Source organism: Callorhinus ursinus, unplaced genomic scaffold (assembly GCF_003265705.2).
Source record: "Callorhinus ursinus isolate GAN/ISIS: 27379988/994484 unplaced genomic scaffold, GSC_fseal_2.0 scaffold109, whole genome shotgun sequence".
NCBI classification, from domain to species: domain Eukaryota; kingdom Metazoa; phylum Chordata; class Mammalia; order Carnivora; family Otariidae; genus Callorhinus; species Callorhinus ursinus.
In genome coordinates, this window is record NW_027397171.1 from 1,111,939 (window position 1) to 1,131,245 (window position 19,307).

The following is a 19,307-nucleotide window of genomic DNA, read 5'->3' on the forward strand; positions in this document are numbered from 1 at the left end:
GACCATATGCACCCCAGTGTTCAAAGCAGCGATGTCCACAATAGCCTAACTGTGGAAAGAGCCAAGATGCCCTTCAACAGATGGATGGATAAAGAAGATGTGGTCCATATATACAATGGAATATTACTCAGCCATCAGAAAGGATGAATACCCAACTTTTACATCCACATGGATGGGACTGGAGAAGATTGTGCTAAGTGGAATAAGTCAAGGAGAGAAAGTCAATTATCATATGGTTTCACTTATTTGTGGAACATAAGGAACAGCATGGAGGACATTAGGAGAAGGAAGGGAAAAATGAAGGGGGGGAAATCAGAGGGAGAGATGAACCATGAGAGACTATGGACTCTGAGAAACAAACAGGGTTTTAGAGGGGAGGGGGGTGGGGGGATGGGTTAGCTCAGTGATTGGTATTAAGGAGGGTACATATTCATGGAGCACTGGGTGTTATATGAAAACAATGAAGCGTGGAACACCACATCAAAAACTAATGATGTATTGTATGGTGACTAACATAACATAATAAATTTAAAAAAAATAAAATAAAATACTTTGAAAAAATATGTATATAGTTATTGAATTTCTAGCTACATTAAAAATAAAGTATGGTTTCAAACTGGAAAAAAAACAAAGCCAAAATGAAACACAAGAATAAAAAATAAAAATAGAAAAAATTAAAAAATAAATAATTTCAAGAAAGAGGGGATGGAAGGGGAGCTATAATCTCTGAGTGTGGACAAAGCAGAGTGTTTCAATTTTTCCTGGGTGTATTTTGGTCTGTGTGTTAGAGGCCACTATGTCCCAAAATTACTAGGAAGGTAAAACTTTTATATATAAAAAGGAAAACTGAGTATATGAAACACAGGCTAAAATAAAGCATCTATCTATAAAAAATATAGGTGTGTAAAAATACAAGTTCAAAAAGAGACTATGAAAAATGATTTGGTATAATAAATATCTAGTTGACATGAGGAGAAGGTATAAAGGAAAATACAGCAGGGGAAAACGTCATGAGAGAAGGGGGGAAAAAGGAAAGAAAAAAAAAAAAAGAAAAGAAAAGAAAAGAAAAGGAGAATTATATCTGAAAAATAAACAGGCCATGAGGCCACACCTGGAGCTCAATATACAATTTTCCCCTGGTGTTGGAATTTTACAGTCCTGTGGGATCCAAAGGATTGTCATCCACCTGCTCTTCCATCCTGTCTTCTGGGAGAGGGGAGTGCTGGGCTGTTTCTCAGGTATCCCTGCCAGGGCGGAGTTGCCCCACACCTTGTCAGGGGGGTGGGCTCAGTGGAAACCGGATCCTCTTTTTGAGTTTTGTTCCCCGGGGCCTTCCTGCGCCTCTTCAGGGGATCAGAGCAAATATGGCCACAGCCAAACCTCTGGCCCAGGGCAGAAAATTTGGTCTGCCGTCTTTAATAAACTCTCCAGGACAAACAGTCTCCACTTCTGCTTGATCTGCTGAAAACCGCAGCCTCCGACGGTGCGTGCCCACTCCAACTCTCTCAGAAGTGTTTTCGGGGGCCTGGGAGTGTCTGCCCTTTGTGCTTCTAAAACCACTAGCGGCTGTGGGCTCCTGTGCACACACTCAAAGCTCTGGAATCAGGTCTGGGTTCCGCCCTAAAGCCCTTTCCCGGCAGCTACTGCTCTGTGATTTTTTGCCCAGTCCCAAATTCAGGTTTCAGATTTTTTTCAGGCTGTTCAAGGAAACAGTGGATATCAACCCGCCGGGTTCACAGTCTCTGGCAGTCTGAGCTGAGGGTCTCTTCTTGGGCTTGCTGCCCATAACCTGCTTCCTGGCTCCAATGCTCAGACCCTCTACTGTTTCAGGAATCTCCTTTTGCTCTGTGGTCCCTTGTAACCCGAGACCACAATGCCCTACCTAGAATTCTGCATTTTCATTTCCAGAGCCCCTTTCAGAGAGGGATTTCTCTTCCTAGAGCAGACAACTAAGATTTCCGATTTTGTGCTCCGGTGTTACATCACTTTCCAGGAGCCAGTTTATGGCGGCTCCCTCCCCCTTCTGTTTATCTTCCAATATCTCCCCACAGTTTCACGACTCTGCAAGGTTTACCTTGCCAAAGGCAGTCACTTTTCTGCTTGTAAAGATCCAGATATATATTCTTACATCTCAGGCTGATTTTGTGGGTGTTCAAAATGGTTTGATAGATATCCAGCTAAAATTCAGGGGACCAGTTGAAAAGGGGTCCCCTCCTCTTCCACCACCTTACCTTCCTCCTCCAATAGCTATTGGGCAACAAGTTCTTTATGCTGAATTCCAAAGTATAGGCTATTCATGATATTTAACTATTGAGATTTCTGTCCTTTATGTTTATTTCTGTTGCTCTAAATGTTACCATTTACCATCAGACAGAACCTGCCCGTGACAATTCCTGAGAGACAGAATCAAATGTCTTCCCACACTTTCCAGTGAGAAGGTAATGTGCCTCCTGGAGGAAGGAGGAAGGATATGGATCCAGAACAAGAAGAACTGAAATATAACATGTTCATACTCCAGTGTTTTTCAGTAAGGAGGAAGCCTTAACTATATCACCCTGTGATTGACACAGTCTTGCACGCTTCTGTGGTGTGGGGAGAGGGGAGCATTTCAGGCATGGCTGGAGGAACATGATGCTCTCCCATGAGATGCACAGGCTTCCTGAGACCAGACGTGGCACTGACTACCACAAAAGCTTCTGGGCGCACAGTCTTAGTGGACTAGGAGACTTACATCATCTGGAGTGTGAGAGGTTGTAAGGTAAGGGGACGGAGCAGAGAAAGTCAGGGAGTTGGCTTATCAGAAGCAACAAGCATCTTGTTTTTCCCTCAAATGTTATGATTACAGGTACATGGCACAACGGATGTCTTAAGAAAAAAGAGTTGTGGAAGATGGTGGATTAGTGTGAGCATGGTTAGCCAAGCCTGAAGCATTTTTCAGTGCTGACCATGACTTTAATCAGCTGCTTTCTCCTTTTCTGAAGAGTATAACTTACTCAGTTTACCCATTTCTGTCATAAGATTCCTGTGAGTTGTTTCTAAATTAATTATTGCACAGGAAATATCTGTTACTGCTGGGGAAAGAAATACCTGGATTCTCCTGCACACCTTAGTCCAATCAAATGATAAAATAGTTTCTGCTGCATCATGTTAAGACCTCACCTTGTTATCAGGTCCTCAGTGCAACGACTGTGGGGAAATTGTGGAAAGCAAGGGGTAACCATCTCTATAATCTGTAATGAGCCATTTACATAAATGGTATTTCCTATTAAGAAATTTCAGAAATGAAAATTTCATAATAATGAGGATTAATATTTACTGAGTGTTTCTTGTAGTGTTTCAGATAAATGTCTAATGACGTATAACATGTTTTCCTTTGGTTGATAGGAAAAAAGAAACATTTTGTTGTGAAAACAGAGATTCATAAGAGGCTGAGTCAGTCAAACAACATTTCTAATTATGTGGAGATGACCCAAAATGAATCACTTGTGCTGGGTTATTTCCAAACTGTAATGACATACGGAGTGATGTCTTGGCTCTTAGGGCTGGGCAAGGCAGCACATGAGGCTGAGCCATTAAAATTGCCTTATTTCCCTCCTGTTTCTCTCATATATCCAACTGATACTGAAAGTCCACCTCAATATGTAAACCTTCAGAATCCCACCAGTGTTCAAGGGCCACTTAATCTTTATTACATTGAATAGGAATCTACAAATAGAATTTCTTCTTGGGCATGAAACTTCTATATCTTCAGATTATATGACAGTGCCATTTGCTTGATCACGGACTCTTAATCTGTTACTTTTATAGCCTGATAATAATATATAATATATTTATATATAAGATATAGAATATATTTATTTTGTATATAATATAACAATACAGACTGATAATAGAGACTATTCCATGCAGTGTCCTATAAATTCATTAACATGATGTTTGAAAAGACAAGAGGTTTTGATGCTGAAAAATTGCATTTTAAGGCCATTTCTTACCTTTTCCTCGTAGTTTGCCTCTACAGTTGTTTGCATTTTTAACTCCAAACAACACAGCAAGAAAGATAGGAAGTGCCTTCATCATCCTTCCTTTACATGGAAGTAATGAATCAGAAACTTTAAGTCAAGAAAATGTGTCAGGTGAGAGACAGAAGCAATGTTCAAACCCAGTGGTTCTACTGGTTTGATGCTCTTTCTGCAGATGCCTGGAACCCGCTTCGAGTATCTCACTCTTTCCATAGCAGTGATTAAAATAAAATGTTCTTGGTATGTACACAAAGCTGGTCTCTACTACATGGACCTCAGGGTCTCCAGACTAAGGTCAGTGGAGAGCAACTCCTTAAAACAATAGGAAGTATAATTTTAAAAATCAAATTTTACCTGTTTCAGTATCAAGCCAAGTGACAGGGAGGGAGAAGAGAATCTGACTACTGTAGACTCAGAATGTTTAAGAAAATATTTTGGGTATAAAAAAAAAAAGATAAGTAACCATGATCTGTTTTCTTTGCTTCATCCTTCCCTGAATTGTCTTACTTCATTGGAACCAAACATATTAAAATTAATTACAATGCAAGGAAAATGTTGACAAATGCTTTAATATATGTATAAATGCATTATAATAGACTACTTGACATGTGAGCAACTTTTCCAATAGTCACATGCACTGGGACTCCCTGTCATCATGCAGAGTTGTTATTTCATATTTCCCAGTTTTGAATTGGCCCATTTGTTCCCATTCTTAACTTTGGGCACTTTTGCATAGCTCAGTGGATATCCAAAGCAGTAGATTAAAATGATCCATAACAAAACCATTTTTTCCCAGGACATCATGTTCAGGTAACAGTTTTATGTGTGTATGTATGTATGTATGAATGTATGTATGTATTTTCTCCTGTTCTTCTCTCCATCATAGCAGGTGCATAAAACATGAAGAAGGGATGAAGATCAGGAGGGATGATTAGGGATAGTGATAAAAAATTCCACAAGAGGGAGTATATGAAGGTAAATCTATGGTGACATACACATGGACGCAGCCATGACTATGACCAATACTTACTGAGTACTGAACCACTTTTCTAAGTGCTTTTATGGGAATTAACTCACTTAATCCTCATAGCAACCCCATTAGGGACATACCACTATCATCTCCTTTAATAAGTGGGAAAATTGAGGAAACAAATAGTTTAAGTAAACGTTAACTTTGACCCATCATTAGATGGCTGTATTAAGATTTGAACCCAGATAGAATACCTCCAAAATACACTTAATCCCTATGCTACCCAGTATGGATTTGAATGTGTGTGTTTTGTGTGTGGGTGTACAGATGAATGCGTATATGCAAAAATATACATTTTTGTACATATGTTTTTATGAATGCACATAATATATTTGTCTATTCATAGTAACTTGGAACCTTAAAAAGCATACTTTGTGTCATATATACTGGCATCAAATATAACTGTGGAATAAACAGTGGTGCATTCTAAACAAATGTAGTGTAAACCAGTCTCAAGTTATGTTAACGAACAGATATAGTCCAGAGCAATGGACGTGCAACCTCCTCGTTCTTCTGCCCTTTTCATGGCAAACATTGTTTAGAATCTTGCTTAATGACATTTCAAAAGAACAAGTCAAACAGCAGTACACCCCCCAAAAGAACGAAGAATGTTTTGTCAGGAATTCATAGGTATTAGGTAGAGAGACAAATAACTGTCACGTTTGGGACATTTGAGGGAGTTGAGATTTATCATAATTAACTTCAAAAAATAGACTCAGCACCCATGGGCAGACGTTCAGGCAGCTGGAGTAAAGCTTAGCTTTCCAGCGTTTCCTCATTACAGGAGAACTTATTCACTGGTAAATGAATTGGGTATAATGGTAAGTAAAGGTAGAGAAATACAATTCTGTGTCTGTGTCTGTGTCTGTGTCTGTGTCCAAGACTGTGCTTAGGAAGAAATGAGCAATTGATTGTCCTTGGAGTGGTGTGAGTGCTCTCATGGAGGTTACTGAGTGGTGGGAATACGTGGAGGGGTGTGCCCCTGCCTAGTATGGAGGTGAGGCAGAGCAGAAGTGGGAAAGAAGTTTCCAGAGAGGAGAAGACAGCATCCTGCAATCTGAGCATACTGGGCAGTTTACTGGGTGGACAGTCAAGGAGGCAGATGTAAAGCCCCTGCAAGAAAATGAGCAGAAAGAGAAGGAAATGCATGCAAGCAAGGCACACACTAAAAGCTGCTGGTGTGTGTGTAGTTGGATATACTGTAACATGAGGTCATTTGGTTAAGGGGTAAGATCAAAGTTTCTATCAATAGGGAGTGAGCCTATTCATGGATTTGCATGAATTACATGAATACATTTGAATTTTAACTTGAAGACAGTGGTAATTTCCATATAGCAAAGAACCCTATGATGGGGAAAGACTGTCAGATGAGAAGTATTAAAGGTAAGGAAGTTTGTCACCTTGAGCGGTGAATTCAGCATGCAGTGTTGACATGGTGTGAGTGGGTGTGAGGGTCCTCACATCTGGGCTTCTGCTGCTCTGAGCCCCAAACCCCCTTCCGACACCCAGTCCCCAGGATGCACTCTGGCTTCAATGCTCTGCATTACAGCAATTCTTTATACATTGAATGACCATTTAATTTCTGCTTTCTTTCACTAAATAAGTTCGATTTGGGAAGAAATGGTGTTTGTTTGTTTTTCATTGTTAAGTCTCGGACCTGAAGTAGTAAGTGCAGAATACTCTGTACTCAAAAAACCCTTGCTGAATGCATGTGTGAAGAACTCAGTGATAACAGAAACGGGAAGAAAAGGACCGGTGTGAGAGGACCTTTGTCTGGCAGTATTTGACGACTGATGAATGGAAGAAAGGAAGACAGAATTGAGCTGAAGTTCATTTTTTTTTCAATTTCATGCTTGGTGACTAGGTTTATTTTTGAACAAATCAACTGGCATTGTGAACACAGAACAGGATTTGGGTTGTAAAGGTGTGAGGACAAGTGCAATTTCCAAACTTTTTGAATTTTAGAATTGCAGTTAAGAAATGTAACTCTGACCTACTAGAGCTCATTAAAAGCAATATAGAGATTTGCATTTATAGCTGAACAACACTTTCCTTGCTGTCCTCTCCCCCAGGTCATGAATCTCAGCTGCTCCCTGTGGCAGGACAACAGCCTGTCTGTCAAGCATTTTGCATTTGCCAAGTTCTCTGAGGTCACTGAACAGTGTTTCCTTTTATTCACCCTCATCCTACTCATGTTTTTAGCATCCCTCACAGGCAATACCCTCATAGCCCTTGCCATTTGGACCAGCTCGGGCCTCCACATGCCCATGTATTTCTTCCTGGCCAACCTGTCTCTCTTGGAGATTGGCTACACCTGCTCAGTCATACCCACGATGCTGCAGAGCCTTGTGAGTGAGGCCGGGGGCATCTCCCGGGAGGGGTGTGCTATGCAGATGTTTTTCTTCACATTTTTCGGTATCAGTGAGTGCTGTCTTTTGGCAGCCATGGCTTTTGACCGCTACATGGCCATATGCTCCCCACTCCACTATGCAACCCGAATGAGCCGTGGGGTGTGTGCCCAGTTGGCACTTGTTTCCTGGGGAGTGGGTTGCATGGTAGGCTTGGGCCAGACCAACTATATTTTCTCCTTGAACTTCTGTGGCCCCTGTGAAATAGACCACTTCTTCTGTGACCTCCCGCCTATCCTGGCTCTTGCTTGTGGTGATACATCCCATAATGAGGCTGCAGTCTTTGTTGCAGCCATTCTTTGCATTTCCAGCCCATTTTTACTAATCATTGCTTCCTATGGCAGAATCCTAGCTGCTGTGCTGATTATGCCCTCACCGGAAGGCCGCCATAAAGCTCTTTCCACCTGTTCTTCCCACCTGCTTGTAGTGACGCTCTTCTACGGCTCTGGGTCTGTCACCTACTTGAGACCCAAGGCCAACCATTCACCAGGAATGGATAAACTCTTAGCTCTGTTCTACACAGTGGTGACATCCATGCTCAATCCCATCATCTACAGTTTACGGAACAAGGAGATCAAGGCAGCTCTCCAGAGAATCCTGGGTAAGAAAATAGTTTTGACTTGTGGGTAGATCCTAGAGGACCATGCAAATCTGCTCTTTGAAAAGATGCACACTCAACCCAAGAGTAAAGAAAAAAACAAAGTCAATGCTCTCTGCAACCTATTTCGTAAGGACCTTTTTAAATAATAGTAACTATAATTTTAGCAACACCTCTCTACTCACAAACTTCTGATTGATAAATTCTGGAAGGAAGTTGGCTACCAAAGAATTTTAATTGCTGAGTCCAACACTAGACAGTTTTCCAAAATATGTCAGTCTAGGCTTACTGTATAGATTGCCAGATTATGTCTCAGAAGTCTGGACAATTCTCATTCTATACTCTTAGGCATTTTCTGGGCTTTGAGGGTCGCATCTGACTCTGCCCTGGTCTCTAGGGGAAGTGTTCGCACATATGTCTGTGCCACATGACTCTCAATATCCTAAAACTGCATGAAGCACATTATTTCCTTCCATAAAAAATGTTTCAAACACTTCAACCTTAATTAGAATTAATTCTTTCTGTGAGTTGCATGTACTATAAAAATATATAAACATGCCAAAAAAAAGTAGACACATGTCTGAGGTATTTGTTGCAGAATATTAAAAGAAAAAAGTGGGAAATTGTTATCAAGAGTCTCCATGATGATAAAGAGGGCATGTTCTGCATGGAGCACTGGGTGTTATATGCAAACAATGAATCATGGAACACTACATCAAAAACTAATGATGTAATGTATGGTGATTAACATAACATAATAATAAAAAAAAAAAGAGTCTCCATGGTGAAAATGTTTTTAAAAAGAAAATCAGGGGCACCTGGGTGGCTCAGTCATTAAGTGTTCTCCTTCGGCTCAGGTCATGATCCCAGGGTCCTGGGATTGAGCCCTGCATCAGGCTCCCTGCTCAGCAGGAAGCCTGCTTCTCCCTCTCCCACTCCCCCTACTTGTATTCCCTCTCTTACTGTCTCTCTGTCTCTGATGAATAAATAAATAAAATCTTAAAAAAAAGAAAAGAAAAAGAAAATCATATTTATATTCAAGGAGAAAAGGAGAAAAATGAACTAAAATAATTAACATAAATAATTTTAAAGATTGTTATGTAATTTACATAATTTGCATATGTGCAAATGAATTCTGACTCCATGTGTTTGGAAATCATCCACACACTTGCTCTGAAGAGAAATAACCTGTAGGCATCTGGAGAGGCATTGCCTGGGATGTGAGCACCTAGTTCTCAGGGAAGTGCTGTGATGTATGAGGGGTTGGTAACTACTCATGTAGTAGCTGTAATAGGACAGAGCAGAGGTCTGTGACTTAATCACTGTGTACGATGAATAGTCCTGGGTGTGATGGGCAGCCTGGTCCCCTAGTTAGCAATGCTGTATTGTACCCTTGATGGGTGCTGAGAGAGTAGCTCTCAAGTGTTCTCACCACACACACAATCACTGTGAGGTGAGGGGTGTGTTAATAACTTGATTGTGCTAATCACTTCACAATATAAATGTGTATCAAATCATCACATTATTTACCTTAAAGTCATGCAGTTTTACTTGAGATATAAATCTCAATTAGCTGGAAAAGATCAAAGAATGTGATAATTCTATCAGAGGATAATAGTGATGATCACCAAGATGTGTGTTTTGCTAGATATCCCTATTTTTAAAAAACTGCCCATCTCATTCAAACACCTAATTTATGTATAATATAAATATTAAAATATTTAATTGTGGCCATTCTTATTAAAACAAATATAATACATGCTTTTCAGAGCCAATGGATAAAATATATAAAAGTATAAAAATGGAGGGGGGAAAAGATGGTGGAGGAGTAGGGAACCTTATTCCAACCGGTCCCCTGAATTGAGCTGGATATCTACCAGACCTCTCTGAACACTCATGAAATCAGCCTGAGATGTAAGAAGATAGAGCTGGATCTCTACAAACAATATCCCAGGCAGTTGGTTTCGAGGTATGAAGCGGGAAGCAGTGATTCTGCAGGCAGGTTTCAGAAGATAAACAAAAGGGAGCCTGGCCATGGGGATCCTACCCTGCCTGTGAGCCATAGCCTTTCATGCTAGGGACGGGGCACAGGCTCGCATATGGGTAGCATCAGGGAAAGGAATTTAGGGCAGTCCCCTGTAGGGAAACCCAGAGGGGTGAGGACACACCTGCGAACTGGCGGAAGCTGGTGGTTTTAGAAAGACAAAGGGGAGACACGTGCCCCGACCTGGATGCAAGAAATGGGAGCTCTGCTGAGGGTTGCACAACCCAGGACACTGCAGTTTACAGCAGCACAGACAGAAACAGATAGTGTGGCCTGGAGAGCTCACTGAAGAACAGACTGCAATCTCTCTGCTCTGAGACAGAGGGTTGGAAACGGTCTCTTCTGCTCTGACTAGAGACATGGAAAGCCACCAGAGAACAAAAGCCCTAAAAAACCAGTTTTCACTGAGCCCATCCCCTGCCACAGGGGTCAGGGCAACTCTGCCCAAGCAGGGTTGCCTAAGTAACAGCACAGCAGGCACCCCCCCAACCAGAAGACAGAATGGAAGAACAAGAGGCCAACAACCCTAAGTTCCCTAGAAAACAGGTGCATCTTGCTTAGGTTGTGGTCAATAAGTTGGACTCTATACATTCCCTCAACCACCCATCAACAGAATGACTAGGAGGAGGAACCCCCAAAATAGAAAAGACTTAGAGATTATGACTTACGCTGCAGATTTACAAATGGATTCATATATAACCAAGGGGTCGGAGATGGAATTCAGGCTAGCAATTGTGAAGATAATAGCTAGAATGGAGAAATCAACCAATGGCAACATAGAGTCTCTAAGGGCAGAAATGAAAGCTGAATTGGCAGAATTTAGAAATGCTATCAGGGAGATCCAACCTAATCTAGATAATCTAACAGCTAGAGTAAATGAGGCAGAAGAACGAAACAGTGACCTGGAAGACCATTTAATAGATAAAAAGGGAAAAGAGGAGGCCAAGGAAAAACAACTCAGAATCCATGAAAATAGAATCAGAGATATACGTGGCACCATGAAACGTTCCAATGTTAGAATTATTGGAATCCCTGAAGGGGTGGAGAGAGAGAGAGGACTAAGAAGATATATTTGAGCAAATCATAGCTGAGAATATTCCTAATCTGGGGAATGAAACAAACATTCATGTCCTAGAGGCAGAGAGGACCCCTCCCAAGATCAAGGAAAACAGGCCAACACCCCGGCATGTAATAGTAAAACTTGCAAATCTTAGAACCAAGGAAACCATCTCAAGGGCAGTTAGGGGGAAGAGATTCCTTACATGCAGAGAGAGAGGAACATCAGAGTAACATCAGACCTATCTGTTTAGTAAGCCAAAAGGCCTGGAAAGCCAGAAAGGCCTGGCAAGACATATTCAAGGTACTAAACGAGAAGAACATGCAGCCAAGAATACTTTATCCGGCAAGGCTGTCACTTAGAATGGATGGAGAGATGCAGAGCTTCCAAGACCAGCAGAAACAAAGAATATGTGACCACTAAGCCGGTCCTGCAAGAAATATTAAGGAGGGTCCTATAAAAGGAGAAAGACCCCAAGAGCGATATACAACAGAAATTTACAGGGACAATCTGTAAAAACAACATCTTCACAGGCAACATGATGACAATAAATTCATATCTTTCAATAATCACTCTCAAAGTGAATGGCCTGAATGCTCCCATAAAAAGGCACAGGATTGCAAATTGGATAAAAAGACAGGACCCATCCATATGCTGTCTACAAAAGACTCATTTTGAACCTAAAGTTACATCCAGACTGAAAGTGAAGGGCTGAAGATCCATCTTCCATGCCAGCGGACCTCAAAAGAAAGCTGGGATAGAAATTCTTACATCAGACAAATCAGATTTAAAAAAAAAAAGACTGTAGTTAGAGACACAGAAAGACATCATATCATTCTTTTTTTTTTTTTAATTTTTTTATTGTTATGTTAATCACCATATATTACATCATTAGTTTTTGATGCAGTGTTCCATGATTCATTGTTTGTTCATAACACCCAGTGCACCATGCAAAACGTGCCCTCCTCAATACCCATCACCAGGCTAACCCATCCCCCTCCCCCCTCCCCTCTAGAACCCTCAGTTTGTTTTTCAGAGTCCATCATCTCTCATGGTTCATCTCCCCCTCTGACATACTCCCCTTTTCTTCCTCTCCTGTTATCTTCTTCTTTTCCTTTTTTCTTAAAATATGTTGCGTTATTTGTTTCAGAAGTACAGATCTGTGATTCAACAGTCTTGCACAATTCACAGCGCTCACCGTAGCACATACCCTCCCCAATGTCTATCACCCAGCCACCCCATCCCTCCCACCCCCAACCACTCCAGTAACACTCAGTTTGTTTCCTGAGATTAAGAATTCCTCATATCAGTGAGGTCAAGGACATCATATCATTCTTAAAGGGTCTATCCAACAAGAAGATCTAACAATTATAAATATCTATGCCCCCAACATGGGAGCAGCCGTCTACGTAAGCCAACTGTTAAACAAAATAAAGAGTCATACTGATAACAATATGTTAATTGTAGGAGGCCTCAATACTCCACTCTCAGCAATAGACAGATCACCTAAGCAGAAAATCAACAAAGAAACAAGAGCTTTGAATGACACACTGGACCAGGTGGACCTCATAGATATATACAGAACATTCCACCCTGAAACAACAGAATACTCATTCTTCTCAAGTGCACATGGAACTTTCTCCAGAATAGACCACATACTGGGTCACAAATCAGGTCTCAACTGATAGCAAAAGTTGAGATTATTCCCTGCATATTCTCAGACCATAATGCTTTAAAATGGAACTTCACACAAGAAAAAATTTGGCAAAAAGTTAAACACTTGGAAGATAAAGACCACTCTGCTCAAGAATGTTTGGGTCAAACAGGAAATCAAAGAAAACCTTAAATAATTCATGGAATCAATGAAAACGAAAACACATTGGTCCGAAACCTATGGGATACGGCAAAGGCGGTCCTAGGGGGAAATACATAACCATCCAAGCCTCACTCAAAAAAATAGAAAAATCCCGAATTCACCAACTAACTCTACACCTTAAAGAACTAGAGAAAAAGCAACAAATGATGCCTAAGCCACACATTAGAAGAGAAATAATTAAGATTAGAGCAGAGATCAATGAATTAGAAACCAGAAATACAGTAGATCTGATCAACGAAACTAGAAGTTGGTTCTTTGAAAGAATTAATAAGATCGATAAACCACTGGCCAGACTTATCCAAAAGAAAAGAGAAAGGACTCAAATTAATAAAATTATGAATGAAAGGGGAGAGATCACGACTAACACCCAGGAAATAGAAACAATTATTAGAAATTATTATCAACAACTATATGTCAATAAACTGAGCAATCTGGATGAAATGGAGGCCTTCTTGGAAACCTATAAGCTGCCAAGACTGACACAGGAAGAAATTGACAACCTGAATAGGCCAATAACCAGTAATGAGATTGAAGAAGTGATCAAAAACCTCCCAAAAAACAAGAGTCCAGGGCCTGATGGATGCCCTGGGGAATTCTACCAAACATTCAAAGAAGAAATAATACCTATTTTCTTGAAGCTGTTTCAAAAAATAGAAACAGAAGGTAAGCTTCCACACTCATTCTATGAGGCCAGCAATACCTTAATCCCCAAACCAGGCAAAGACCCCATCAAAAAGGAGAATTTCAGACTGATATTCCAGATGAAGATGGATTCCAAAATCCTCAAGAAAATCCTCACTATTAGGATCGAGCACTACATTAAAAGGATCCCACCACGACCAAGTAGGATTTATCCCAGGATGGAAGCGTGGTTCAACATTTGCAAATCAACCAATGTGATAGAACACATTAATAAGAGGCGAGAGAAGAACCATATGGTCTTCTCAACTGATGCAGAAAAAGCATTTGACAAAATACAGCATCCTTTCCTGATTAAAACTCTTCAGAGTATAGGGATAGAGGGAACATTCTTCAAATTCATAAAATCCATCTATGAAAAACCCAAAGCGAATATCATCCTCAATGGGGAAAACCTGAGAGCCTTTCCCTTAAGATCAGGAGCACGTCAAGGATGCCCACTCTTGCCACTATTGTTCAACATAGTACTAGAAGTCCTAGCAACAGCAATCAGACAACAAAAAGAAATACAAGGTATTCAGACTGGCAAAGAAGAAGTCAAACTCTCTCTTTTCACAGATGACATGATACTTTATGTGGAAAACCCAAAAGACTCCACCCCCAAATTACTACAACTCATACAGCAATTCAGCATCATGGCAGGATACGAAATCAATGCACAGAACTCAGTTGCTTTCTTATACACTAACAACGCAACTATAGAAAGAGAAATTGGAGAAACGATTCCATTTACAATAGCACCAAAAACCATAAGATACCTCGGAATAAGCCTAACCAAAGAGGTAAAGGATCTATACTCTAGGAACTACAGAACACTCATGAAAGAAATGGAAGAAGACACAAAAAGATGGAAAAACACTCCATGCTCATGGATCAGAAGAATAAACATTGTTAAAATGTCTATGCTACCCAGAGCAATCTATACCTTCAATGCCATCCCGATCAAAATTCCAATGACATTTTTCAAAGTGCTGGAACAAGCAATCCTAAAATTTGTATGGAAGCAGAAAAACCAGTTAGAATGGCAAAAATTGACAGGGCAAGAAACTACAAATATTGGAGAGATTGTGGAGAAAGGGAAACCCTCTTACACTGTTGGTGGGAATGCAAGTTGGTACAGCCAGTTTGGAAAAAAGTGTGGAGGTGCCTCAAAAAATTAAAAATATAGCTTACTCTATGACCCAGCAATTGCATTCCTGGGTATTTACCCCAAAGACACAGATGTAGTGAAAAGAAGGGCCATATGCACCCCAATGTTCATAGCAGCAATGTCCGCAATAGCCAAACTGTGGAAAGAGCTGAGATGCCCTTCAACAGATGAATGGATAAAGAAGATGTGGTACATATATACAATGGAATATTACTCAGCCATCAGAAGGGATGAATATCCACCATTTGCACTGACATGGATGGTACTGGAGGAGATTATGCTAAGTGAAATAACTCAAGCAGAGAAAGTCAATTATCATATGGTTTTACTTATTTGTGGAACATAAAGAATAGCATGGAGGACATTAGAAGAAGGAAGGGAAAAATAAAGGGGGGGAATTGGAGGGAGAGATGAACAATGAGAGACTATGGACTCTGAGAAACAAACAGGGTCTGGGGGGGGGGTTGGATAGCCCGGTGATGGGTATTAAGGAGGGCACGTACTGCATGGAGAACTGGGTGTTATATGAAAACAATGAAGGGTGGATCACCACATCAAAAACTAATGATGTATTGTATGGTGACTAACATAACATAATAAAATAAAAAATATATATATAAAAATTAAAATTTAATTCATTTCTATTCCTTCCATGCAGGAATAACCAATGTACATATTTGGTTTATTTTATTTTAGCCTTTTGCTTTCTGCTTACCACACACACACACACACACACACACACACACACACACTGAAGTCCCTTCTCATGACAGATTATGTTGTCAAAACATATATATTATTTTGAAAGCAGTTGAAAATATTTAAAAAAAATCAAAAACTAATGATGTACTATATGTTGGTTAATTGAACATAATAATAATTTTAGAAAGTACCAAAAATGCATCTTCTCGACTATTTAGTGTTTGTTTTAAATATCTACCTTATCATGAATTAACTTATCATCCATGTTTTCATTATTAAATACTGCTGAATGTTAGTAATAGTGAGAAATTCTTTGCTAACTTTGATCCTGAAACCCTCTGCCCTTTGGTTTCAAAGAGGCTTTGAAGTGCATTCTCTTCAGCACCAGCTCTGACAGCAGCACCAACCATAGGATAACCACCATTTACTGGATTCTGAATATATAAAAGGGCAGCTCAAGCTCCTTCAATGTTTGACCTTAAAAACCACCCTTGTACTATTGTTCACATTCTCACATGTGGAGACCAAGGAACAGAGGCTGGAGTTCCTCACCCGCAAGAGTCAGCAAGGACCAGCATCGGCCACAAATTCCAGGAAAGTTTATTCCATTAATTCTGATTCTCTGTGTCCTCTTTCCCCAGGATCAATAAGAGTTGAAAAGACCAGAGAATGTCTCTGCTGGGAAGGGACAGCCTTGGTATTCAGCCTAATTCCTAACATGTGAGATTTTTTCCGAAGGGGTGATTTTCTTTTTCTTTTTTGAAAGCCTTTCCTCTGGTTTTAATCAGCATATGCAATGTAAACAGTAACTTCTGATTTCTATTTAAGAGTAATCCCAAAGAAAACCTAAATACATTTGCCTACTATCTTTAAAGTACACACATAAACTGTTTACCTCTTGTTTACATAAAAATCCAGTCACCAGCATGTTTTCTTAGAGCAAAATTCTCAAACAAATAGATTTTTAGAATGTGCTAAGAAGTTTATTTGATTCAATAATGGATGAACCGGCAGAAGATCAAAGCCAGGTGGTCCAGGGCTGAACAATAAGGAAATATGGGCAGAGAGAGAGAGTTTGAAAAGGCATTTATTAATTTTATAAGTCTTAGAGTTATTTTCTATACCAAGTTACAAAACTGTAACATACCCTCAGCCCGTCTCCTTACAGAATGGACAACCAGGACTCTTGGTTTGCCAACTGTCTGCAGAGCGCCAAACCTGACCTCTTCCTGTCTGGGTAAATAAGGGTTAATTGAAGCCCAACCAGCCCCTCATTGACAGGCAGCCAGGGGCTGCTTTCCTGCTGTGCCTGCAGAGCTTAGTGCTTGCTGCACAGATCTCAGCCACTAGGTACCTGCCCCTTACAGGAAACCTCCACACGTAACAAACATACCAAGGACATGCAAGGTGTGGACATTTTTGGATCCTGATTTGAACAAACCAAAGATAAAAAGACATCTTTAAGACAGTTAAGAAAATATAAACATGGGCTGATGGATTATAATAAGAAAATATTGTTCATCGTCATTCTAAATTATTTACATTTGCAATGATATGATGCCTGTGATTTACTTTCTTTTTTTCTAAGTTACAGCAAAAAAAAACTGTGGGAGGAAATATTTGAAACAAAATTGGCGTGATGTTGATAATTGTTAATGTTTATCTTACCTTCTCCTACCTCTGTTTCCTATGCCTGAAATGTTCACACATAAAGAACAGTCATACTTTGTTACTGATTTTATCTTGATTTCATTTTTCTCAGATAAAATGCTTCTATGCATTTAAGTTTTGAAATGTGTTCAGACTTGCTTTGTTATTCGCTATGTGGTCAGCCTGTTGTGGATGTTCTGTGTATGCTCGAAAAATGATCATGTACGCTTGTTAGCTGTGGTCTTCTCTCTGTATTTATGAGGTGAATTTTGCTGTGTTGTTCAGACTTCCTGCGTACTCCCTCACTTGTGTGTGTGTGTCTTTTCTACCAATGATTCATCCAACTCCAGCTGTGGATTTCTCTATTGCCTTTGCTATTTGTCAGATTTTGCTTCATATTTTGAAGCTATGTCACAGGATGTTACAGGGTGTATGTAAGTCCAGGAGTATTATAACTTCCAAGTTGATTAAATATGTTATCAGGATGAGACTTCCTCCTTATTCTTGGTAATAGTTCTTCCCTTAAACTCTCCTTCACCTGGTATTAGCATGACTGTGTGGGCTTTCTTTTGGCCACCGTCTAGGGTATGTCTTTCTGTATCCTTTACACTCATCCCCAAATGTAGTTTTTATCTTAGTCTCCAAAAAAATGTACTATGAAAATGTTTGTGTTTATTTGGACAGTTTAAGCCATTTACATTTATATAATTTATAATAAAATTTATACACATACTTTATGTAATATAATTTATGTAATTGCTGGAGTTGATAGCTATGATTTTTCTATGTGATTTCTATTTGTCTGATTTATTGCTTGCCTTTTCTTCTATTGCAACTATATTTTTATAATTAATCAAATAGTTTTATGATGACAGTTTCTTCACCTTCATGCTTGTTAGCAATACATTAGTATATAATTCTTCTAGTGGCTATCTCAGACATTCCAAGATACATCTTTGATCTGTGATAGGCTGAAGTAAGTTAGTGCTTTTACCAATAAATTTGTTTTCTCCAGTGATTCTGGGTGATTTCTAGTCTATGCTGTTAAATGAAAAAAACAACCCCTAGGATAGACAGGGCCAAATCTTTCAGACCTACCAGGTGAAAATGACAAACTAATGAAGTATTTTTCTAAGATTATATTCACTGATCACATAGAGTAAAATAAGAAATCAATAACAATATAAGAGCCCCCCAAAAAGAGATATCATTCACAAAATTACAGTCAAACATCCCATGAGTTTGGATTCTACAGACCACATTCCTAAATAATTTCAAGTTACAGAATCAATAGAAATTAAATTTACAAAGGATTTATAACTAAACTTTCACAAAAATACATAATGTGTGGCTTGCAACAGTACTTAAAGGGAGTTTATAGATTTAAATGCAGAAAAATTTTGCATTCTCAATTAATTTTTGTAGTTTTTAATGGGCACACCTTTTTTCACAGAAGGATTCCGTGGGTAGTTACCAACCACATAGGATCACTAGTGTGAAAGTTCATAAAAACTAGCGTATAACAACAAGAATGTTTATTGTAGCATTGTTGCAAATAAAAAATTTGAAACAATATAAATATTCTTAACTAAATACAATGAGATACATGCATATAATTAATCTCAATACTTTTGTGAATAGCTCTTAAAGAAACCAGTGTAAATGGAATATTATGCAGCCATCAAAAGGAATGAGATCTTGCCATTTGCAACGACGTGGATGGAACTGGAGGGTGTTATGCTGAGTGAAATAAGTCAATCAGAGACAGACATGTATCATATGACCTCACTGATATGAGGAATTCTTAATCTCAGGAACAAACTGAGGGTTGCTGGAGTGGTCGGGGGTGGGAGGGATGGGGTGGCTGGGTGATAGACATTGGGGAGGGTATGTGCTATGGTGAGCGCTGTGAATTGTGTAAGACTGTTGAATCACAGATCTGTACTTCTGAAACAAATAACGCAACATATTTTAAGAAAAAAGAAAAAGAAGAAGATAACAGGAGAGGAAGAATGAAGGGGAGTAAGTCAGAGGGGGTGACGAACCAGGAGACATGATGGACTCTGAAAAACAA

The 19,307-nt window shown here is 39.6% G+C and overlaps 1 protein-coding gene across 1 annotated transcript; it reads left to right on the forward strand.

Annotated features, from left to right (window-relative positions):
- Nucleotides 1–7,124: 7,124 nt before the first annotated feature.
- LOC112813511 (olfactory receptor 10C1-like) lies at nt 7,125–8,087 on the forward strand. The gene has a single exon (XM_025858567.1). The coding sequence runs from the start codon at nt 7,125–7,127 to the stop codon at nt 8,085–8,087; it is 963 nt and encodes a 320-aa protein (XP_025714352.1).
- The last annotated feature ends 11,220 nt before the right edge of the window (nt 8,088–19,307 follow it).